This window comes from Mesitornis unicolor, unplaced genomic scaffold, assembly GCF_000695765.1.
Source record: "Mesitornis unicolor isolate BGI_N332 unplaced genomic scaffold, ASM69576v1 scaffold8660, whole genome shotgun sequence".
NCBI classification, from domain to species: domain Eukaryota; kingdom Metazoa; phylum Chordata; class Aves; order Mesitornithiformes; family Mesitornithidae; genus Mesitornis; species Mesitornis unicolor.
In genome coordinates, this window is record NW_010160231.1 from 45,007 (window position 1) to 69,599 (window position 24,593).

At 41.0% G+C, this 24,593-nt stretch overlaps 2 protein-coding genes across 2 annotated transcripts in view; one reads left to right on the plus strand and one right to left on the minus strand.

Annotated features, from left to right (window-relative positions):
* STX18 (syntaxin 18) overlaps window positions 1–16,787 on the plus strand; it is a gene marked incomplete at its 5' end in the record, with an annotated part of 31,424 nt that extends 14,637 nt beyond the window's left edge. Inside the window, 6 exons of the mRNA XM_010189411.1 lie at window positions 3,073–3,188; window positions 7,092–7,180; window positions 13,724–13,782; window positions 14,315–14,384; window positions 14,923–15,003; window positions 16,668–16,787. Of these exons, the coding sequence (XP_010187713.1) occupies window positions 3,073–3,188; window positions 7,092–7,180; window positions 13,724–13,782; window positions 14,315–14,384; window positions 14,923–15,003; window positions 16,668–16,763 (511 nt within the window). The remainder of the gene's footprint in view (window positions 1–3,072; window positions 3,189–7,091; window positions 7,181–13,723; window positions 13,783–14,314; window positions 14,385–14,922; window positions 15,004–16,667) is intronic.
* Window positions 16,788–18,383: 1,596 nt separating this feature from the next.
* The window catches only part of LOC104544522 (neuron-specific protein family member 1), a 9,366-nt gene continuing 3,156 nt past the window's right edge, over window positions 18,384–24,593 (minus strand). The window contains exon 3 of the mRNA XM_010189422.1: window positions 18,384–19,753. Coding sequence (XP_010187724.1) covers window positions 19,553–19,753 — 201 coding nt within the window. The 3' untranslated portion in view covers window positions 18,384–19,552. The remainder of the gene's footprint in view (window positions 19,754–24,593) is intronic.

A 24,593-nucleotide genomic window follows, 5' to 3' on the forward strand; every position in this document is an offset into this window, starting at 1 on the left:
CTCCTGTTCAAGACTATGTGCTTGCTGGCATTTTAGTCTGTTTTTCTTTTCCAGTCAAGTATCAAAACCCAGACTTCTTCAGTTTCTTTTTCTGCACACTTCCAGGTGTAAGAATGATGGGGAGAACTAACAGTTTTGCAATTTATTTAATACCTGAAAGACTTTCCACGTCTTCTTAATCTGCCTTATTTGAATTCTAACATTAAGTTCCATTATGTACGCTTTAATTTAAGAATAACGAATTCTAGAACATACACATCAATAAATAAATTCTGGAGTGTTTTTCTAACGCTGCTTTTTCAGTTTGGTGTTTGGCTTAGTCAGTTGCTTACATTGAAACTAGAGAGATGTTTTCAAGTCTGTAAGTACATTTTATTTGGAGTGATTCAGCATGATTAAGCACAACTGGATTCACTCATATCTATGCTCCTGAGACATAAATAGTAGTACTTGCCCAAACCAAGTAAACAGAATACCCCAAGCCAGTTCTGAAATTTGGTTAGAAGAAATGAGACAAAAGGCATTTAGTATTTTTGTAACTTCCATAACTTTTCAGAAAAAACACAGAGAAACAAACTGTGTGATGTTTTTTGTGTGTAAAAATACATAACCTTATCAGTAAACTTCACACTAAAGAACTTCAAAGAAAGATAGCATGGTTCCCACAGTTACAGATTTTGCCAACAAATAACAGCTCTTCTGTTTGTTGTGCTCTTATATTATTGTTTCTGTGTGAAATCCTGGGTTTGAGGTTTCTCAGATGAGTAAACAGGAAACAACTCAATTTGTTTTATACTAAATGTGGAACAATGAAAGAAGCTATTTCAGAAGTCAGGATACCACTTAATTTAGGAGCAATGAGGCTTTAAAAAATAACCCATAAGATGCAGTTCTTTTGTGTAGTATTGGAGGATGCTTCTTTGCTTCTTTTTATGGGTGTAAGAACTAGAAAACAGATGTTGACCAGGTGGAGTCTGTATGCATTGCAGATGTGCCATAATAGCTAAATTGTCATTTAAATTAAAATTCTATTTAAACAAATCATGAGTCATAAACCAACCTTTTTGATGACTTGAAGAAAAATTGTCTTTTTTCATGTGTCTTCAGCTGGTTGGTTCATAATTTCCACAAGGATTTCAGCAGACGCTTTATGTGATAATAAGAACGTGTTCCATCACTTGACAGAACCAGGCATTCTTTAATAGTGCATCCCAGGCATTTTGTTCGTTTTTGATTGAAAACTGTGCAAAGTAAGGACAACAAACTGTAAAGAAATGCATTTCTTTAAAAGTACATTAATGCTAATGCAGATCTTTCCCGCAATTGTGCGTATCAGACAATACTGAAAGGCTTGCAGCAGAAATGTACTTAATCATGTTCCCTTTCATATTTGTAAACATCCTAAGCTCATCAACAAATTGCTTGAGTGTTATAATTTTCTTACATAAGTTGCCTTTATGTATTAACTCATATTTTGATTAAAAATTTCTGACAGTTACGTGGTACTAGTTCCCCAGTATGAAAAGTTGAGAAATAAAAGCACAAACAGTTTTCTCTGTAAAGACACTTGGTTGTGCTTTTCAGTTTTTATGTTTGTTGATATTCAGAAATGTATTTTATTTCAATTTTAAACATTTTTCTATTGGAATATCTTGTGAATTACGTATGCAATTATTCAAAGCAAGCTGATTTTTTAATTATCATTTTCTGGGGAATTGATGTTTTACTAGTATCAGAACTGTTATTTGAACTACATGGAGATCCAGATGAGTCTCTTTTCCTCATTATTAGAGAAATTTGGGACTTGAGAGGAAGGAGGTGAGAGAGGAGTAGTTTGGTTGTTTCTGGGGTTTTTTTTTTTTGTAAAATTACCAAAAGCCCAGCAGTTGCAGAGGTTTTAGAACTAAGAAAGGTTCCCTGTTACTTGTTTTTTTTTTCTTGTTTAAATAGCATTACTGAGTGATTAACTCAGTAATGACTAATGCATTATATTCTGTTTTTCTTAGAATTTTCTAGTTGTGGGTTAGAATTTAGACCCAATACAAGGAGGGAGAGGAGCACAAAATGCAACACCTTCTGTTAAGCAGCAGGGCAGTATTGCAGATCATAATGAGATGAACTGTTGGTTATATTTGAGGGGGGAGGAAGTGGTGAAGGTGGTACAGCAGTGATTCAGTCTACTGCTTCTTTCTTTTTAGCTTCTCTAACAGCGTAATTGCTGAGCATTTAACTATTTACTACTTAGCAGTTACAGAATTTACTGTAGACAACAATAAAACACAGAAGTTTACTGTAAAAAATATGTTGCTGCTAATTTTAAATTTATTTTAGTGCCACAGTGAAATGTACTTGACAAGTACTTAATATATTATTGCTGAATATGCTGCTCATTTTTTGCATAGCCTTTGTATTAAAATGACATAACTACAGGGACTTAGATGTAGTCTAGATCTGTCCACTACATACGGTTTTTCTTTTCCTTGCTTCTAAATGTTCTGTTGTGTCTTTTGGCAGACAAGGTAAGGATCACTTTCATCCTGGTTAAACTATTATTTAAAGCCAGTTAAATGAAAATACTTGTTTCAGGAAAAAGCTAACTCTATTGTATTTTCTTAGTTTTCCTTTATTATAATAATTTTACTTTTACTTTATTTTGTCTGTTACCTGGAAGAAAATAAAGTAGTAGTGTCATCTATTGCTACTAAAAAGAATTTTCAGTATGACCAGAATGTTGGTTGGTTGGGGTTTTTTTAAATATATGTATTTCGGTACACTGGATTTTTGAAAGGAAGTTTAATAAAATGTCTGTGTGTTTATGCTACAGCCTTCAAAATTCTCCTCAACTCTGAATACGTAATATGCTTTGTTTAGGAATACTATTTGTGCTTTCTTTGCTTTTGTAATAATATTTCAGTGAATGTTGCCTAAGTACATTTTGTATCTTGACTAGGAAATCTTTAATGTGAAGTTTGCAGGTGTTGAAGTGTCAAATTTAATAATCTGTGGCTGTTCTCGTTTTAGAGAAATTCAACTGTGTAGTATGAGTTAAATTACAAGGTCTTGTGCTTCTAGGTCCAGACTTGAACCTGAGCAGAGCAATGTGTCCAAATCACCTCTTTCCCCTGAAAAATCTCCACAGAATTCTTTAGATGATTCTGAAGAAAAGCTTTCTGCTGAGGAAAGCAAAGGTAAGAATAAAACATGGTTGTATTTCACTTTCTGTGGGAAGGCCTGTCTGTTCGATAATACTTTCTTCACGGTACAAGGGCCTGCTCCTGTGACTTGCATGTTTTCTATTTTCGTCTCCCCTGAGTTGATCATGCTTTTGTGAAGCACATTGTGAGACTGAGGAAGCAAAATCTGAAACTATGATGTGCTGTCGTGTGTGTCATGTGTGATGTCTTGCTCGTAGGAACTCAAAGGTAGAATATGCTCATAGAGGGGAGGTTACTGGCTGGCCGGATCCTGTAGTATGGGGATGTTCTTCTCCATAGCATGGAGTTTCCCTGCTGGAAGGATGGCATCTCATCTTCTGGTGGATGGGAGATAGCCAGAAGTCCAAAGCCCTATCTCTGACTCCAAGGTGATTTCAGCTGGTGCTGTTCTTGACAGGACTTGTGACCTTCTGGTTCCTTGGTGGCCTGCTTTTGGGACCTGGGTATAGAAGTTCCTTCTCGTAGCTGTTTCAGTCTGTCCTGGGATGTGTATGCCGGCACAACTTGGTTGCAGAGTGCCTTTCAGAGTACCACTACTATGCAAATAATTTTAGGTTTCGTACCTAAAGAAAAATCTTGTTTCTGTGATTCTGAGTTGCTTTCCCTGACTTGAGTTCTCCTGCTTGTGCTCTCTAGAGGAGTCCTAGCTACCCTGTCATTTACAGCATGAAAATTATTTTTTTGAGAGAAACAGACGCTGTATGAAATGTGACAATGCATTAGGTTAGTATTTCATCAAGACAGAAGAAATGCACTGTGCAACCATATTATTCTGATAATCACTTATATTTTTTTGTGACCTTTATTAAAAGAGTAAAATTCCTCTGGTTACTGACTTTAGGGCTGTGCAAAGGGTGGATGTGAAGTGGGTACTCCATTTCTGGATGAAGACTCTAATATTGAATTACCTCACAGTGTGCGAGCGGTTTCATTTTCTGCTACAGCATTGCTTATCTTCCTAACCAGTTTGTACTTCTGCAGCCCTATCAGTATGCTTTTTTCCCCTCCTGCTGACTCTGAATTTATTGTAAGAAGTTAAGGTTTTGATTATGTGTCGTTTCTAGTGCTTACTACGTTTTTATAGTATGTCTTAAGTGATGCAGCACACAGGCACATAGATGAGTGTCACCTTAACACGTTATCAGTGTTTCGCAGCTGTGAGCTAGTGCCAACAGAGGAGCAGCAGCATAGTAGCATCTTCACTGCCCCGTGCTCTTTCGTTGTTACTGAACGTCTCTGCCATCTCTGAAAGTGTGCACTCCCACCGCACACTGCCGTTACAATTTTAGCTCAAATCTGTGCCGCGCTATGGAAAACGCTGTTCTTTGGTTGCCTTGGACACAGCAAACCACTGCAATAAACAGAAACAAAGCTTTGTTTGTTGCATGATAATTCTGATTACTTCACTTCTCACTTTTATTAGTTTATGCTGCAATTTTTTTATAAGAAGGTAGAGGTCCTGTCACATAGGTGACGCTGATGTAGTCCTTCTGAGGGATTGCTGACTAGTCTTTGAGAAAACTACAGAACTTGTATAATAAAATAAAACTGTGTGAACCAGTTTGTAAATGCACGCAGCCTGTGATTCGCCACCTAAGTGTAAGTGTTGGTTGCTGCTGTTTATAGAAATCAGCCTTGTGGCTTCGCTGGTAGGTGGTTGTTGAAGCATGAGAATAGCACAAGCAAGATGACTGGGAAACAAGCAGCTCAGTGTAAATCTTGTAGCCTTGGATAATTTTTGTTTTGGCAAGTAACTGTGCAAATTTTTAAGAAATTGGAGAAATTATCATGTTTAGAAGTGAACTGTTTCATTCTCAGGATGATGGTGGTTTAGAAAATGGTGATCATTTGTATTTATGAATTAGCCATCATCAGTGTGCCTGGGTCCCTTGTGTAAATAGCTGTAAAGACAGTTTTTCTGAGAGCAGCTTGTGGTCCTGTCCTTAAACTGAACATTATGATGGACAGCTGAGTGCCCTACTTGGCATGCTGAAACACACTTTGGGTTTTGTCTGGGTTTTTTGTGAGAAACCAAAGCAAAATGTGATTGCTTTTGTTTTGAGGCAAAGCAGCTGTTTACATTAGAATGATACTGGACACGCCTTATGGTCGGAAAACGGTCTCTTTGGGGATTGATTTTATATGCTGCTTATTACAAATTTGACATTTAGTTTATGGAAATAGATGTAAATAATGGGTAGCTTTTGAACTGGCCCACAAGCTTAGCAGCTGTCCCCTTTCAGCATGGAGAAGGGTTCACAGGATTTGGTCGCTGCTCTGTATCTCCATCGTGCATTAACTTCTCATCTATCCTGCAACAGAAATGTCATTTGGCTTTTGCTGGATGAATTGTAGAAAAACATTAATGTGGCCTCCATGAAAGCCGCAGAACAACTTTCCTGGTAGCCAGAAACGTCCCACAGCGACAGGAGATGCATGTTTCTGACTTACCTCTTACCTTAAGTGTATTTCCTGATTAGCAATCGCGTTGGATACGGGTGCTGTTTTTTTAACAGTGCTGACAGTGCCTGAAAGTAATTGGTTCCTCTGGGATAAAATAGGAACCTATCTTCTTTATTGGCTTCGTAAACTAATTATCTTCTTTTCTTTGTATCCAGTAAATAATCAATTATAATTTTGATATAATGTAAATACATTGATTACCTAAACAAGTAAGTTTTGTGTTTCTGTGAAGTAGACGTGAAATACTGATGATACCCCATGGAAAACACAGAGTTGAATCTTTTCTAAACAATCTTTAAAGACACTTTTGATTTTATTTATTACTACTTGTAAGAAAGATTTCATTTTTTTATTTACTGTATTTCTTATCCACATCCCTTATTGGTAATATTGTCATTGTTTGTACATCCTGGTTTGGTTGCTGGGAAGCAAAATATACATTTATAAAGAAGACGTACACAAAAGCACTCTCTCAATAATTTCTATTTTTCAAGAGTTTTCACAAATACTGTAATAAAGAATAAAGGGAAAAACTTAAGCTTATAATCCTTTTCATTTGTTTATGTATAGGACTGCTCCTTTCAGAGGCTTCCCAAGAGAAGCCGGTATCTGAATGATGATGCATCAGTGCTGCTTATGCAATTGAAAACAATTAAACTTGGAAGGTTGTAACAAAACAAATGAAAATACGTATAAATGTCTGAAAAAGTTGACTGGGATAAATAGGAGGTCTGTAATCCATGAAAAAGTGAAAATGAAATCTTTCCGTTTTATAATTTGTAGCCTGCATCTGATAAGTCAAAGCAGGTTCAGCTTTGATCCATTGCGGGATGGTGCAAATTGATCTTCTGGGGTTTGTAAAAATGCCGCAGCCAGTGGGGAGAAGAGAGGCCCTCTCCAGAGTGCGGTCTTACCACTAGGATTTTAAACACTGATGCAGGAACAGCTTCAGAAACAGCAGGTTCCTGTAGCGTAGTTTCTTTCCCATTCTAACATTTTTCGTCTGTAATCAGAAGTATATAATTAAGCCTAAAAATAAAAATCTTCCAGAAGGGAATATCCCAGAAATAGCCATTCAAAATCTTTTATGCCCAACTCCTGCTAAGATTTATGCAGACAATTGGCTTTAATCAAAGGGGAGGTAGTATTGAAATCAGTGAAGCACCTAGGATGTGTCCGCGTTAGTTTGTGGGAATCGGATCTGATTCCTGTTGTATGCAAAAAGTAAACATGTGCATAGACTTTTGTCCCAGTTTAGAAGTTAAATGTCGTTGGTGTCATTTTGTGCTGTAAATGTAGGGTGAATCTCAAATGAATTATAACGATTTCATCAGGGTGCTGAAATGGATGAAAAATGATTTTCGCTTTGCTACTTAGTGCCCTGCATTGTCTGAAGTGCTTTGTGTTTTACAGACAGGAATGTGCCTGATGCCCAAAGTAACCTTGGATTATGGGGGGATGGCAAAGGTGAAGATGAGCTGTCACCTGAAGAAATACAAATGGTAAGTATATCTTGTGTCTTAATGTCGTTTTTACTGTATTTTCTGCTGTATTCATATTTGCTAAGAAAGTACAGATTCACCCAAATTAATTTTCAACTTTCATTTTTTGCAGAATAACATCATAACAAGATAGACCTTTTGCACATGGCTTCTTGGTTCTTCTGGTAGCAGCTAATATTTAAAATTGCTGCAAAGGTCTTTTCCAACCAAACGATTCTATTTTAAGATCATCAAGTCCAATCATAACCTGTCCACTACTAAACCATGTCTCTAAGCACCTCATCTACCGGTCTCTTAAATACCTCTAGGGATGGTGTTTTCACCACTTCCCTGGGTAGCACATTCCAGTGGTTGACAACACTTTCAGTGAAGAATTTTTTTCCTAATATCCAATCTAAACCTTCCCTGCTGCAACTTGAGGCCATTTCCTCTTGTCCTATCATTTGTTACTTGGGAGATGAGACCAACCCCCACCTCACTACAGCCTCCTTTCAGGCAGTTGTAGGGAGCGGTAAGGTCTCTCCTCAGCCTCCTCTTCTCCAGACTGAACAGCCCCAGTTCCCTCAGCTGCTCCCCAGACACTGGACTGGTGCTCCAGCCCCCTCACCAGCTTTGTTACCCTTCTCTGGACACGCTCCAGTGCCTCAATGTCCTTCTTGTACTGAGGGGCCCAAAACTAAACACAGAATTCAAGGTGTGACCTCACCAGTGCTGAGTACAGGGGCACGATCACTTCCCTGGTCCTGCTGGCCACACAGTTTCTGATACAAGCCAGGATGCTGTTGGACTTCTTGGTCAGCTGGGCACACTGCTGCCTCATGTTCACCTGGTTCATCCCCAGGTCCTTTTCTGGCAAGCAGCTTTCCAGCCACTCTTCCCCAAGCCTGTAGCGTTGCATGGGGTTGTTGTGGCCCAAGTGCAAGACACAGAACTTGGCCTTGTCAAACCTCACACAATTGGCTGTAGCACTTCAAAACAGCCTGTCCAGGTCCCTCAAGCAGATCAACACTTCCACCTCACTTGCTGTCACCTGCAAACTTACTGAGGGTAAACACAAACTACGAGGGTTGTTGATGAAGATGTTCAATAGAACTGGCTTTAACACTGAGCCCTAGGGAACGCAATCTGTATCGCTCTTCCCATCAGAGATGAGCAAGTTGCACGTAATTATGGTATCCTTTGTCAAAGAGAAAACGTTCTTCAGAGGCTGCTCTTGATGCTCTCATATTGTCCTTGAGTGCCAGTCTGAAATCTGAAGGCTTACTCCTGCTTTCTGTTTTCTTTTTTAAAGAGAATTCTTAACACATTTTCATCCTCTGTTGTGGCTCAGTATTACGGTGTGAGCTTCCAGAGCATCAGGAGGAAACAAGCGTGGCTGGTGATGGCTCTGACAGGACTAATAACCCACTGCTAAATGTCAGCCTGCTTTTTGTAGGCCTCACACTAATTCATTTTTAAACATGTTGCATCCCTTGCCATGGTAGTTTGGTAATAAATAAGTTTCTTTTTCATTAAATCTTTTTACTTTTTAGAGTAAGGCCCCAGATACTCATGACTTAGATGAGTTACTGAAGTCTATGAGTTTTGTTCTATTTCTGTTATCAAGATTAGAGGAAGATAAACATCTTAAAATGCTGATTTTTGCCCATTGAGGATTTGAATTTCTCCCTGTAATAAATTGTGTTTATTGACTTGTGAGGGGGAGTGATTCTAGGCCTAAGTAAGAGAAAAATGGATGTTCATAGTTTAATGCTTTGAAGGATCTCTGATCCAGAACTGCTTCTTATTAGGTATTTGGGCAGCTCTTCCTAGGAAGAAATCAACAGACATTTCTTAAAAATCCATTATTCTTGTTTAGCCATTCAGACCTCTCCTGTGCTAAGTTTTTATTTCTATTTATTTATTTATTAAACATTTACTGAGTGTTTTACACTGCTTCACTTCTGCTGTGCAAGAGTTGCACCTCCTGTGAAAAGGGGTATAAAAATAATCCTGATGCTCCAAATGAAGTCACTTTTAGCTCAGACTAAGGCTGAGTATGTCATAAGTATGTCCTTATTCTTGGCTTACACAGTTCTGCACCCAGTTTGCAAGAAAATGTATACTATATAACAGTGCCTTGATGTCAGTGCCATGATCAAGCCCAGAAATGTGACTATGCCACAGCGAAACTGCTCTTTCAGTGCATTTTTGAGGAAACTTACAGCCAAGAGCTGGCCTTTATTAGTAGAAGTTTGATACTGTATAGTTTTACTCCTAACAGACTTCAAAGTCACTGGATCCATTCTTCTAAATTCCAGGTAAATTTGGGTCAAAGATGTAGGAAATAATTTGAATCTTTCAATGTGCGTTGCCTTTTTTATTTTTATAGCTCACAAATCCTTCACACTAACTAAACAATTTTTAATTACTTCATTGGGCTTTTAATGCAGGAGTGAAAGGGTCTTTACAAACACGTAACAAACCCTCCCAGCTTTAGTCAAGTTATTCACTCAAAGGACAGGTAACTATTTCTCCTCTGCATTATGTTTGCTGTTACAGAGAAGCGAATTTCTATTTTTTTGAACATTTGATTTGTGAAGCACAGACCAACTGCATTTAAGTTACTTAGAAAATCCATCAGATCTCAGAAGAGGGCAGGTCACAGCGTAGAAACTGCTGTGTTGGTTTTAAATTGGGATGTGTTGGGTCAACTCGTACTTAACAATTCTCAATCATGGTTCTGTGATCCTTCCTGTGGGTAAAATAATGAGTTAAAGCCCTATCGTATTGCTACAGCAGCAGTTTCTATCGGTGTTTTACCCACAGGAGAGAGCTTTACATTGCTCAAAATGGTTGCAGGCTATTGTAGTCTTTGCACAATAAATCCCAGTGTATAACCCAGGAGTACAGGTGTATTAATGGGCTTTATAGTTATTGTGAGCAGATGTCTTGTGGTTGCATTGAGTGGGAAAAAATCTGGCTCTGCTGTTTGAGTTGTGAAAATACCTAATTTTCCCTGACGGTATCAGGTACAGTGCATATAATGATTTATCTCATGAAATAACAAAAAAGAACTGTGGTTATTTTTCCTATGCATTAGATTTTTAGACGTTATCTTACACAGTTTGGCACTTTATGCCATACTCTGCTAACAGAATATTTCACTGTCATAAAAGAGGCCACTTTAATAAGCTGTGCGTCGTTGCACTGTACTGATCGCTGAGTTTGGTTTACGTTCCCATCGTGTAAATCCCTTTGCGGCACACCGGTATGTGCCCTATTCTGCGCTCTACCCTTTTGTTCAATTGGCTGCTGTAGCATCTCTGGGCGCTGTCTGCGCCAAGCCGTCTGTCAGCCGTGATTTCCAATTGCAAAGATCATTTCGCAGTTTAAAAGGCAGTCTGTGCCAGTGGAGGGTTTTAAATATCAAAGAGACTTCTTAAAGAATACTTTCTCAAGTGGATTTGTGCTATTTGTAAGGGATTAAAGTCATTCACTGTTTCTTTATTGAAAATTTGCCTTCTAAATTAGTTATCCTCGCAGTCTTACTAAGGCAGCAAAATAGGGAATTTCTGATGCTGAATATTTGTGCAGGAATACTTTTATCCTTACACAAGTCAGGAAAACCACTGCAGCTTGCTGGCCCCATTTAGCCACTTCAGGACCAAACAGACGACTCGGCACTAAATCTTGTGGCTCTGTTTCATTGCTCTGTTCCTTGGCTTTGTTCAGAGGTGACTCCACTAAAACCAGAGTCATGCAGTGGTGTGAACAGGAAGGGGTGCAGTGATGAAACACCTTTAACCATCTGCTGCTGTGAAGTAAATATCGCCCTATTAGTCAATTGTTTTAACAAATGCTCTGCCCTGTAGGAGACACTACAGGCAGCAGTGGCGGTGACATTTTAATGTATTGCAGCACTGATACAATTTCTTTTGTATTTTAAAAGAAATAAAAAGATCATTTTTCATTTTTCTTTGTGACATAAATTGCCTATGTCAGAAGACTAAATGTTTTTTTGTGAGATTCACTGTTACCCTTCTTTAAACATACCTGTCATTTTATACTCGCTTCTGCCAAATTAAACCTACACTTTTCTGATTTTTAACAATCCCCAAAGTCACACGGGTTGATGTTTGATTTGCTGTTGGCAGGGAGTCAGGTCCTGTTTCTCTGAGGTCCCGGTGGGCCTGGAGCAAGATGAGAAACATTACGGCACCAAGTGTGGGGGACAGTGGCGATGGTGTGGGGTGCGAGGAGGAGGAAATGAAGGTGCAGGCTAGGAAAGGGGTTGTGCCTTGTCTTGTTTGCTTGTTTTTCTGTGCTGGCCCGTGTCAGTGCAGAAGTCTGGCTCAGCTCCTGCTATCTGCTCTGCCTTAGACCTCATCTGGTCCTGTGGTGGTATTTCATTCACTGATCTACTGGAACACTCAGGAGGAAAAAGTGGTTAGTGAGCTGAAATGCCATAATGGGAAATCAGAGGAGCGGCAGCACTTGCTTAGGGCTGTGTATGTGGGGTGAGAGAGGAGCAGGACAGGTTCCTCAGTGGCTGCACTAGAGCTTTGTCACTTCACCCTGAGTTATACACGCACGTTATTTCTTCTCTGTGTTAGTGTTATGAAAGTACTTGGGATGGCAGAAGCTTCAACTGGGACATTCGGGATCATTTCAAGGGATGATCTTAAAGATTTCAAGATCTTAAAAGACCCAGGATAGAGAGGTTGGTGGCATGATGGGGGCAGGGTAGGTGTCGCAGTGCTGAGCCAAAGCATCACCAAGCATAGCAGTACACAATGTTAAATTTAGGTACTCCTGTGGACCGGCTCTGTGAAGGAAGCTTTGGGTCAGATGCACTGTATGTCACACTATAGCCACTAATTCTGATGTTACATCTTAATGAAGAATTGTGGTGGTGTTTATACTACTTGAATATATGAAGTGCTTTTCAGCTGTTTCAGTAGCAGTGCTCTAAAAGCAAAATGCCCCTTTGCCTTTTCTGATGTTAACACAAACCTCACCGTTACCATAATTCTCTGATTCAGACTTTTCCCCTCGTTCCTTCTGCTGCTTTTTGGACAGGATGACAGCTTATTTCAAATACTGTGTCTTCTCTGGGCAGTGCCTCCTTTTCTTGGATGCTGAAGCGTTGGGATACGCTCAGGCAGTGAGCAGACGTGTCTGACCTGTGAGCAGCGCTGCTCTGTTGGTGTTTCCATCTTTGACAACGCACTTCTCTGCCTTAAAAAGGGTAATGAGACCTTGCAAGGCAGCTGAGAGGGCTGTTGTGCTTTTACTGCTCATGAAATTGTAACATGATCAGATTATGCCAGAACCAGTGTGTTATGTAGGCGAGTTCAAGATAAGATTAACTGAACTAGAGCAGGCCTTGCTGTCTTGGACAGCTCCTGTGTCAAATTCTTTGCATTCTGAATGCTGTTTCTGGTGTTTCCACTGCCATATGTATCACTTGGGCTCGTCAGAGGTGTGTAACAAGTAATGTTTTCAGTAGAACTCTATATCCTTGAGTGCTATGTCTGTAGCACAGACACAGACCAGGTATTTTCCAGCTTGGTGAGAAAACTGCAAAGACTTTGCCAGTTTTATCTGTACCACAAAGCTCCAGCCATTGCCGATGCTTTGGCTGTGTAGAATTAATTGGTGGAATACCTCGAATAAGCTTTCTCTCCCTCCCCCAAAAAGGGACTGTGACCCTTCTGATGCGGGGTGCTCTGCTGCCCCTGATGGCAGGAGTCTTTTGGCCGGGGCAGGCCACAGCGCTCCCCAAGAGCAGCCGCCTGGATCCTAGTGGCTGTGGGGGTTTTGTTTTGGGTGTGCAGATTTTGTTTCAGCAAACCATGTCATCGTACTTGCTCCATGATCGCTTCCTCTGTACTGAATCCCAAATGATCTGACTGTCAAATGCATAGAAAAAGTCAAAACTTATTCTCCGGTACAAAGTCTTCTATTTATGCTTGTATTTGAAAAATGTAGTGCTAGAAGTGTATTTATATGTTTCATTGATTACTCGTGAGTTGTAAATGGGAAAGGTCTGCTGGAATAGCTAAAGCTCATTCATTTGTAAAGTATGAGATGTCAAAATATTTCATGTTGTAGCAAAATCTATAAAGCTCTTAACTTCATGCCATGGGCAGTACATGAATAATGTGAGTGACAGTGCCAAGATACCATGAAGAGAATCACATGCTTTCACAAGCATGAAAGCTTTCCCCGGTCAAATTTCTAAAATAATGAAAAAGGACAGATTTCACCCACTGTATTTTTCCCTACTGCAAAGTAACTTGAGCAAAATCTTCAAGTTCTTTCGGGCTTTGTGTCATTAATGTGAGGAGAACGGCAAGAGTTACAGTGGTTACAAATAAGCAGATTCCTATGGTTCATTTAGGCCACTATTAGTCATTCTTGAAGATCTTTTTAGTTGAGACACATTGTAAATGGGTTGCAAGGAAGGGTGGAAATTGGTTGATCAGGCGGGGATTGAAGGAAGTCCCCTGGGCCCAAGCTTGTGAACTCACGTGTGATTTGCTCCTTCCCTCCTTCCAGTTTGAACAGGAGAACCAGCGACTGGTTGGTGAAATGAACAACCTCTTTGATGAAGTCAGGTACGGTTTGCTGTTACTTGACAGGTCCCATAACCCGGCCAACACCCTCACACAGGGGATTCGCCACAGGAGACACCTGCCTGTGAGATGTAGTGGTGGGGTAGGAGGAGGGACAAAATAGGAGCACCCAGGAGCTCTCCCCTTGCTGTGCAGAAACCCGAATGGCTGACTCCGGCTAGGGCTCTGCTTTTGGGTCACTGGTGTTCAGCAAGGTGAATCCCACACTTAGCATAGCACAGAAAAAGGTTATGTCCGAATTAACTCCTTGGGGTCCACCACAGATTTTGAGCATCAGATGAAAGGAAGATGCGTGAAGCTCTCGCAGGGCAGGCCGCTGGCGAGAGCTGCTGCCTTTCCCACAGCTCCACTGCAGGCTGGCTGTCTTCCAGCCATCAGCAGGGCTGCTGCTGGGACACAGTGGCTGGCAAAGCCGTGCCTTTGGAGTAGCCCACTTACCAGCCTGGATCTGGATCTGCAGGAGCGTGGAATGTTTGCACTGGTTTCTAATGGTGTATTTCTGTTCTTTACCAAGACAAATTGAAGGAAAAGTGGTGGAAATCTCCAGGTTACAAGAGATATTCACTGAAAAAGTCCTGCAACAGGTTAGTATAATGGAATGCGACAGCAGCAAATACAGCTTGAAGATTTTCTTGGGGGTACTTCTGTCTTGGTTGCATGCAAGATGTAAACAAAAGATGAATGAGTCTTTGGCACAAATGTGAAGGAAAAGATTTTTGTTTGGTTTTGAAATCCAAAATCAAGGTATTTTCTGTTGTTACTTATCAGTATGTACTGGGAATGGAAAATGCAACATATGCGATCCCTCTGTCTCAGAATCAGTGTCCTGTTACATGTGTTATTTAATAGCGTATTTTCTGGAAATGGTGGCACATCTTCCAAAAGAGCTGGCAAAAGTTAGACAGCTTAGATTTGATTCTAGATGTACAGGAGACTTGTGTTTATCTTGATCGTCTCCATTCAGGCTTGTAAAATCACAGGTCAAGAAATTACAACTTAACTGACTCTATGCCTTTGCAACATTGAAATGAAAATGTTAATTATACCAGATTTTACGTTTTAGTCCTTTAAGTGTTTGTTTTTTTTTCCTACAATTAATCACAGGTTCTCTTTTTTTAATAGGAAACCGATATTGACAATATTCACCAATTAGTTGTGGGTGCAACGGAGAACATCAAAGAAGGCAATGAAGACATAAGAGAGGTAATGTCTCTAAGCTGTGTTTTAAACTCGCTCAGCTTTTGGTTTTGCCCAAGTGTTGCTTTTAAGCAGCACCTCCAGACTGACCCAGAGCACAGCTGCAGCGAGTGCTGGGGCCCGGGCAGGATTTGGAAAAATTGCAGAAGGCAGCAGAGGCTCTCAGCAGCTTGCAGTGCTCGTCTCACTGCCCGTGGTTTGAACAGCTGGGCAGGTCTGCAGAGATCTACTTGTCCTCACCCGATTTTAAGCATGAAGGTCACCTGGTGTGCATTTAAACACCTGTCAAGTTTGTTTAAAAAAAAAAAAAAAAAAAAAAGGGGCCGAGGGGCAGAAGTTGCAGACTATGAATAAAAGATGTGTGCTACTGCTGAAACTGGAATGCAGTGCAGAGTGTTAGCAAAGAGACTCTGTACCAGGCTGAACCCAGCTCCTGTGCTCCTAGCAAACACATCTATCCCTTTCTCTTACTAATTAGAATGAAATGATGTTTTCTTTCAGGAACTGAGTTTTCAATAAAAACCGAGTTCCTAAATTTGGCTGAGTAGATGGCTTAGGTTTTGTTTTTTAATTCCTTCCTGAAAGCACACAGAATATGTAACTCAAGGTTGAGTTACCTACTGCTCAGCTCTCCTGAAAAGCATCAAGCGTATGTCGGCAAGAGTAACTTAGGGACTTAGAACGTCTGATTTGAACTTACTCTACTCAATGAATGGGGAAATATCATCTGGAGTATTCTCCTCAGTAGCTGTCCCATAGGCATGGTGGTATGGCACATGGTGGGCAGATGTTTGGGGGTTTTTTTCTGGGTGTTGGTTTTTTTTTTTTAAGACTTAAATCAACAGATTTCCTACTGTTCAGCATACAGTTACTATGCCTTTAGATTATGGTTCTTAAGCACTTGAGATAGGATGCTTGGAGTGTACGGAGCTGCCAGCTGATTGTCTGAGTGTTCATGGTTGTACATCAGGATTCAACATGGCATGAAGATACTTTTGCTTCATTTTTCATGTTTGGAGGTAGAACTAAGCTCCTTAACTCACACAGAGAAACAGTAACGAAAGGTGATAAGTACAAAACTTTGTTACTCACACTAATGTTTGTATCTCATTAAAAAAAGTCTATGCCATGTGTAAATCTGAAAATGAGAGAGAGAGAGAAAGTGAAATACTTCATTGACAGTGCTACATCAGCCTCCAGCTACAGCTGTCAGGTTTTGGTGTGGGGTCTTTTTTGGTTTTCTGGTTGGGGGTGGGGTGGGGTTTGTGGGGGGGTTCTGTTGTTGCTGCTGTTGCTTAATTCAGAAGACATTTATTAGACTGATGGAGACCTGATTGTTTCTAATCACAGAACTGCACTTTTGGAACGTCAGACCAACCTTTAACGTGTACATTGTGATGTAGTTCTTAACGTTTTACGAATATTTCCACTGTGTGGAATCCTGTGATTTTTTTTTTTAACAACAAATTGTAAGATTTTGAGAGAAACTGTACAGTTGTAATTCTAAGGAGGTGCAGCCAACTCGATTTTTTTTCACATGGAATGAAGGGCAAGTTTTGTTCTTTCTCCTGTGGGAGGGAAAAGTGAAGCCACCCACAGCCATCCTGGGTGGCCACTGTAGAAACTACTGTACGTTTACTGGAGATGGTAACAGAACCTTTTCCTCACAGGCCATCAAAAACAACGCTGGATTTAGAGTATGGATCCTATTCTTCCTTGTGATGTGTTCATTTTCCTTGCTTTTCCTGGACTGGTATGATAATTAATTAAAAAGATAATATTGTCTACATTTTTTTCAGTGGAGAAAGGTGTATGGCATACTGGTGTACTTTATGCATTCTTTTCATTCTGCTGTGATGGAAATATTTTCTGCTAAATAAGCACATGTATGTATCTGTTAGCACAGAAGGAGCTGATATCATTCATATTAAATCCCTTTATCAAACATAAAACCACACTTAATCCTGCAAAGAATGCACAAACCTTCGAAAGAGCACAGCTAACATGAAAACCCCCAATAGTGGTTTTATTGCACACCCACACATGGGTGGTGGTTGAAGTGCAGCTCCCAGCGTGCAGACCAGAGCAAGAGGAAAGTGTTGCTGTGCAAAGCATCTCCACTGTCTCAGGCGTTTATTTAGTCATGCCACTGCAGTACATGGTGATCAGATCACACACGGGTGACCTCTACTTCCAATCCTCTGAACTACTCCAGGCAGAGATCAGGGTGATTTACTAGTGACAGTAATAATAGTAGAAAGTCAACTAAAGAGCTGTACTTCTAGGTGAAAAGAGAGAACACAACACAGACTGTGCAGTGAAAGAGATGTTCTGGGATGTCAGAATAAAGCCAAAGGAGAGCCAGTGTTAAAGCCAAACTCGTCAAGGTACTAAAACTGGGGGGGGAATTTAACTAATAAAAGAAAAGTATCAAACCCAACAGTAGATAAGACTCACACTCTCTCTCGTTATACTAGAGGAGAAAATGGCTTTGACTTCATGAAGCATCAGCAATCTGTTTCTCCTACATCGTAAAGCTCTGGTTTTGATCAATGTTTCTTGTTATGAGAGAAATAAGTTGTTTCTCGTCAGTATTTACTTGCGCATTAAAGTTTTTATTGTCCTAAATGTAAGGAGGAGATGTACCATGAATCATTGTGATGTAGGACAGTCCTGGGAAACAGATCTCTCTATCTCATAAAATCTGACTGTCTGCTGTAAAGACGTTGGTATGAAATGTGTGTTTTTCTATCTCTCTTCTGAAATGTGTACTTCCAGACATTATATGTAACAAGCAGCAGCATCCTTATTCTTTACTCTGCAGAGTGAAAATGTCAAAAGTTACATGTGCATTAATTACGTTTTAAAAATCATGTCTATTAAAAAATGCAAACATGGTATGTTTTGAGTTTCTTAACATAAGCTTGAAATTTTTAAATGCAAAGAAAAATCTGGCACAATTTATTGCTTTCTATGCATTCCACATACCATAATGACTTAATAAAAAGCTTTTTACAGAGATGACATAGTAACGCACTTTTCATATCAAACCTAGAGAATTAAGTGATAATGGTCATTTCTGCTGTATTGTCGACAGAGCAATTCTACTGGAGGAAAAAATAAACATAGAGCTGACCATGTTTGTTGTACTGCAGATCTAACGAAACAGCCCACACTGCGGTTTTCCCTTCATTTTTGTGTAGTCTCTACCAAAAATAAAAAAGGAACTTTTGACGTCTCCACCTTGTCCCAGTCCGGTTACATGAACAAAAAAGGTGACTTGCTTGCCCAGATGCTTCATCCACTTATTTTGACTAACTGTTAAATGAATGTCTTTTTTTGTAATATATATTTAAGATTTATAATAAAAATGAAAACATGGTTTCACACAAAGAACAGATAAATTTGTAATTACAATGGAACGTGACCGTGCACCCACATTTTCTCCTACACCTCTTCCCCTCCCAAGCCCTACCTGAATGGTTCTACTCTTGTTTCCCATGTAGCTCCAAACACCCTGTTGTGTTACCACATCCCCCCTTGTGATTCTGTTTTAAAAAGTAGCCAACTGCAAACCATAGAGAAACTGAAAGCTCTTTCTAATTAGTAAGAAGGGAAAATGTTAATGCAATAGAAGAGAAACTTCAGACACATTACTCCCTCTCTCATATCCAACAAATTACATAGTGGACTACATCTACTGTGCATAGGCTTTCTGCCTCTAACGTATGACCGAAAGATGTCGTTTCTCATTAAACACCCTGAACTGTGTACTTTTCACACTGTCCTCAACATCCATCACTACAACTGTCTGTGTTTTTCCACAATGCCTATCTAGTTTGTGTTTCAGTGCACATCCTTACCAAGATGCTAAAGCCACAGTGGAAATGCAGTTAAATCCTGTTGACAGCAATAATAAAACATTGAGCATGCGTTGTTGCAGAGAACTTCATTATCACTTACAAAGAAACAACAGTAAAGAAAATGTAAGAAAAATCCTACCCGACAGTTTCTTTCTCCATACAAGTCATTACATTACGCCCTTGACACCACTGCTGACTACCACTCTTGCTTGAGCCAAGACTAGGTATTAAATACAGCTTTCAGCTAAACAAGAGATCACTCCTAGTTATGGCTGGGGTGTTTCAGTTTGCAAAATGACAGAGACTAAAAAAAATCAATGAAGTATCAGTTCAGACAACAGAACACATTATTTATCTCAGGTCCAAGCCCTGAAAATCCAGTGAAGAAATCTGTCAGCATCCAATAAACTGCAAGAACATACCTAACATTGGAATTTTTTAACATTGAAAATGGTGTCAAAGCTCTAAAGCAATGCTGATATGCACCTGGCTTTATGCCCATGAATGTTCTGCAGCAAGTTTTTGTTTTTGTTTTGGTTGGGTTTTTTTGCGAAGCAGTATCAGCAAACAGAAGCAATTGCACCATAAACATGAGTAACCTCTAAATTATCCATAATTATAGTTAATGAAAAGTTCCTTAAAGTCCCTTAGTTACCTTCAAATGACATAGTGTTAATAATTAGCGTATCGCACTAAGCCGATTTCTCCGCGGCTTCTGTCTCCTGCTCCGACAGTTTCTCCTCGGAGAGCACCGTCATCCACGGGGACACCGAGCGGGTGATGGTTTGCTTCGCCAGATTGTAGTGGTTTATGACTGTGTAAAATTTCCCTCGAGCGCTGGAGTCTTGTTCAGAGTAGTAGTTTTCCAACCCAGCTGGAATGCATTGATTATTCTGAAAAGAAAATCCATCACTTTTAGATTGCAGGAGCAGTCCCATACACACCAGAAGTAGGTTAGGGGATTTTTTCTTTCCCTTTTAGTCTAAGCCAACACTCGCTTTCTGCGAGTCGAGATGCAGCACACAGCAATTAACTGCGGCGTTGTCCTGCTGTGTTCAAAATGTTCTTCCCTGCAGTCCTTAAACTACTCGTGGATTTGCCAGGAAGACCAATTTGGGTTTATTTGCCAGAATTATTAATGCACACGAAACGTGCTTGCCTAAAATGATTTTTACAAATACTCAGTCTCTAGTTCCAGCCATATTTTGCTGCTTTTTCCTCCCCACCTAGTTCCAACTGCTTGGCCTACAATTACAGATGTCTGCATTCTGCCCTTAGATGAGCTCCAGGCACTTAAATACAGTGTTGTCAGTCTGAGGGACAGCAATTAATACAGATACACTGGTGCCGAGGTAGGAACAGCTTTACAGCCCCGTAAATAAGACATACAGGGAAAACAGTGTGGGTGGCCAAGCTTATGTGCAAGTGTGCACACAAAATACTTCACTCTTGATTGTCAGAAAGATGTAGCCAACAGCATGCTTTTAAAAAGCTCTCTTTAGCTGTGGGACTACATTATTTAATTTCCCAGAAGTGCACTGCACAGAAACTGCGCAATGCTCTGAGCTTTGGAAAGTGAAATACCTGAGAGTGAAATACTAAGTAGGATCCAAACTTTACTGTCATCTTAAAAACCACAGGGAACGTGCACGTGCCGTGCACTGGTGAGCGGGGATCTGGCAACCGCTCCAGTGGTGATGCAGTAAAAGCCTAGGATGCAGGCAGTTGCACTGAAGGAAAAAAATTACATGGACACATCCTGTGAAGCCCCAGGTTTTGCTCCAGAAGAGCACGGGTCTCCCCGCAGCCCCTCTGCCCCATCTGCCTGCCCAGGCAGTCCTGCCCAGCACCTCAGTGTTGGGGCAGCCAACCTGGGCAGCTGAGGTGACCCCCTAACAGACAAGCTCTGAGTAGCTGCAGCTTGAGGAAAAGTAAGTTTAATAATTTCTACTCTGACTGTTTGAAAAAGCAATCGGCTGTTCAGTCCTCTTGCTTCCAGCACTGGAAGACTAAAATTTATAATACTACAGCACAGCAACCTCAAACTGCTACTGTTCTCACAGGGCTTGGCAAATGGAACTTAATACTGGACATTTCTGAGGAAAAAAAAACCAAACATGCAAAAATGCCATACATTTACTTCTGGGCTGATTCCTGTCCTTGTCAGGAAAAGAAATTAAAAAAAAAAAGTGTCATAAATAAGCACCAGTAACAACAGTTTCAAATGGTTTCAATCATAAAGCACAGAATGACTGGGGGAGAGATCCAGCAGACAATCTGTGCCCTAAAAATGTTAGGGTGAAAAAACACATCAAAAGGTACGAAAGAAGACTTGCCAAAACAGCAGGGCCACAGGAGTCTCAGGGACCTGCCTGCCTCCCTGAATGCAACCTCGTGGCAGATGTGATGCTGACAGAGGGATGGATGTCACCAGACTCGCAGCCCTCCCAGGCATTAGCACCTCATGGCTTCCACCCTGGATGTGGCAGACTGCAGCAGCTCAGGGTTCACGCATTCCAGGTTCCCTTTACTGGATGTCTTTTGTTAAGGCAGCAGCCAGGGCAATGTCCCCTCAGTTCTGTTTGAAGTAGCACTACAAAGCAGACGGGATTTAGCCCTGGCTAAGCCGACCCTTGTGCCTGTTCAGCACTGTTAAAAGTCAATGGAGGTTTCCCCATGGTCATAATCATCGTGTGCCAGCCGCAAGACTGGGACCCAGATTTAAAAGTAAAATAACAATCCAGGACAGCTCTGGAATAGATCCATTTGATGTTCATGTTCACCTACATCAACCATGCCATCTTCTGGGAGTACTATCCACACTTTATCTGGGATAACTGACACTGTCTCTGATGTGATAAAAATTACTAAGTATGTAGACACAGACATCTTTGTAGTGGTTATTTCACCCAGTCATGGGACGTAGTCGCAATCCTAAATATTTAAAATGGGGGAAGAAAAACAATACATTGATCTAATGAAACCTGCCAGGAAATTCAAGCAAATATAATTATCAGTGCTGAAGACAAGCCAAGATTACTACCAGTCTAAAAAAAAACAACAACAAAAATCTTACATTGCTTTTAGAAGCCATTTGCTTTGTAACAAGCAAAAGGACTCAGTAATGTTATTTTTTGTAGTCACAAACATGCACATCTGACAGCCTAAAGAGACACACAGCACTTTCCCTCTGCACTGTGTTTTTCCTCCTGGCATTTCATGCTTCTAGAAGAGATGGGAAAAACCTCCCCTTTTCCTCACTGCTCCCTGTGTGCTGCCCACGGACACCCCCTTTGCTTCGCTCCTAATCAAGACAAGCGATGCAGCACTCGGAATGACTGAGCAATGGGAGCTGTACTGATTCTCCCCTGCTGCTTGCTTCAGACCTTCAGCTTACGCAGAACATTTCCCTCCATCCTTTCTATTTGTTTCCATGGTTCCCAGGTGAGGAATAAGGAATAAGGCAGACCACGAGGAGAACTGGGATGCTCCAGAGTGAGTTGCCAGTCTCTTTGTTTCTTTCACAACCCTTTTACTTCAGAAATTAGTTATGGGTTAAGGCCTTTGATAACAGAGAAAATACCACTTGCCAACTCCTATCTGGCTGTATTAAGATGACTCCTTTTGTTCCTTTGACACGGAAGACCCCAGTGGTATGCACTTATAAAAAGTATTTTCTGTTACATTAACTTTGCCGGCTCAGTAATTCCAAACTTCACAGATAATGGTGTTGTCTTTAATGCACTGAAATTACTTTGTTGTACCGTCCATGAGTCTCACAGAACGCAGGTACCTTGGCAAGGAAAGCCAAAAGGTGACAGATGCAGCATGGAGCGTACCAAAGTCCTGGAGAAATTCCTCCAGGATGCATGAGCACTCAGGTCTGCGAGGAAAAATCCAGTGAGCGTCACCAACAGCCAGTAAAGACTGCTTCAAGGGAGAGATCTACACAGCAGCTGTGTCACAAAACTTGAGCAAGTACAAAACCGAGCCTTGAGCAGCTTAAGGTGGCTTTAACAAGGAAGATGAGCACCTTTTTAAACACACTATCAAGCCCTGGATGCGCAGCACAGCAGAAAGGCTGAAAACAGCAAAACCTCTGGAACTGCTCCATGCATGGGAACATCAAAGTAGAGGAGACTGGGTCTGACTCAGAGCTGCAGCAGCTCAGCCTTGACGCAGACTCCCATGGTACCAGGCTTCCTGAGCCAGGGGCCACCTTTGCCCCTAACCAGGAAACCACATCAGTATCTGAAGCCTGGGGACACCCAGGCCAGAGAATGGTGTATCCACCTGAAGCACAAAGCCAGTCCACAGAGACACTGGCCACAAGGCGACAGACTTCTCCATGTCGCTTAGGACATCTGTGCCAAGCTATGCCATGACGTATCGTGGACTCTCCCCAAAAAAGATGCAAGGGCAACAAAGACAAATTTATGTCAACACTGGTAGTTTCAGGCCTTGTATCATTTGTTAACATGTTCATTCTGTAAAAGTCTTAATGAATGATGAGACTGAAGATGCTGAGTGCCCTGGCATGATGCCACTGAGGAACTAGAAAACAACCTCCACAAAACCCAGCACTGGGAGAGTGGCAGTAATGCAGCCCCGTGTATGCACTGCACCTTAGGAACAGGAGCAATGAGACGTTCTGCCTAATTTCTGTTTCAAAGGCAGGGCCCTACGGAGAGAAACCCAACCAGACTCTGTTCACAGTGCAACTGAAATACAGTTAAAAAACTGTTTCTGCCTTAAGTATTTACAACATTAGGAAGAAAAGACAAAGCAGCCAGGAGGCTGCGACTCCAAGGAGGGAACACCATGGTATGGAAGGAACCAGAAGCAGCAGATTTACAACAGGAGCACGTGACTGGCCATTCCTGCCAAGTCAGGATCACGTCGAGATAGGCTTGGTGGGAACATACAAGTCCATATTCCAAATTGCTCAAAGTCAAGAGAAAGCTTACAAAAGGCTACTGTCCCATGGGACATGAGCACAGAGGGGTTTCAGTGCTTGTCTGAGACAACACAAAAAACCAACAGCAAAACCAAAAGCTGGACCTCCTGAGTTAGCCGAATATTCTAACCATGGCATCTTCTGCCCTTGAACCAAGGGAAAGCAGTAACCTAAAACTGAATGCTTGGAGCTAAATTAATCTGTCAGGGCATCACTGATTATGATTTTGGACTAGATTTTTGTAAGATATTCATGTGCCTGAAGTGACAGAGTCAGATGTCGTGAACAGAATCGTCAAGGAGTACTGAGGCAGCCATTCCTTCTTAAATCCTTCTGAAGATCGTACCAGGTATCCATGTGATTCATTAGGTGACTAAGCATTCTTAAAAAATTAGAGGGAAGAATGGCATCATCACTGCTACTTTTCTGCCTAATTACTGCCACATTCAATGCTGCTAAATTTACAGCTGGGAAATCCACGTTACCTGACTTCCAGCCCAGCCCATAGCGGAGGAGCCAGCACCATCATCTCCCATGAATGAAGGGAGCCCCAGCCTCCCTTTTGGTTAGAACCAGTATTTTTTCCAATAGATGTGTTTTCCCTTTTGGCCTGTGGCAGTAGGGCTCGGAGGTCGCTGTTCTAGAACAAGAAGTTCTTTCTATAAAAATAACCCTAAGATAACTGCTGCTCTTAATGAGAACATCACTCTGCTCTCGCTTTGACATGGATTCCAGAGTCGTTTTTTCCTCCAGGTTTTATCATTCTCCTCTTTCCC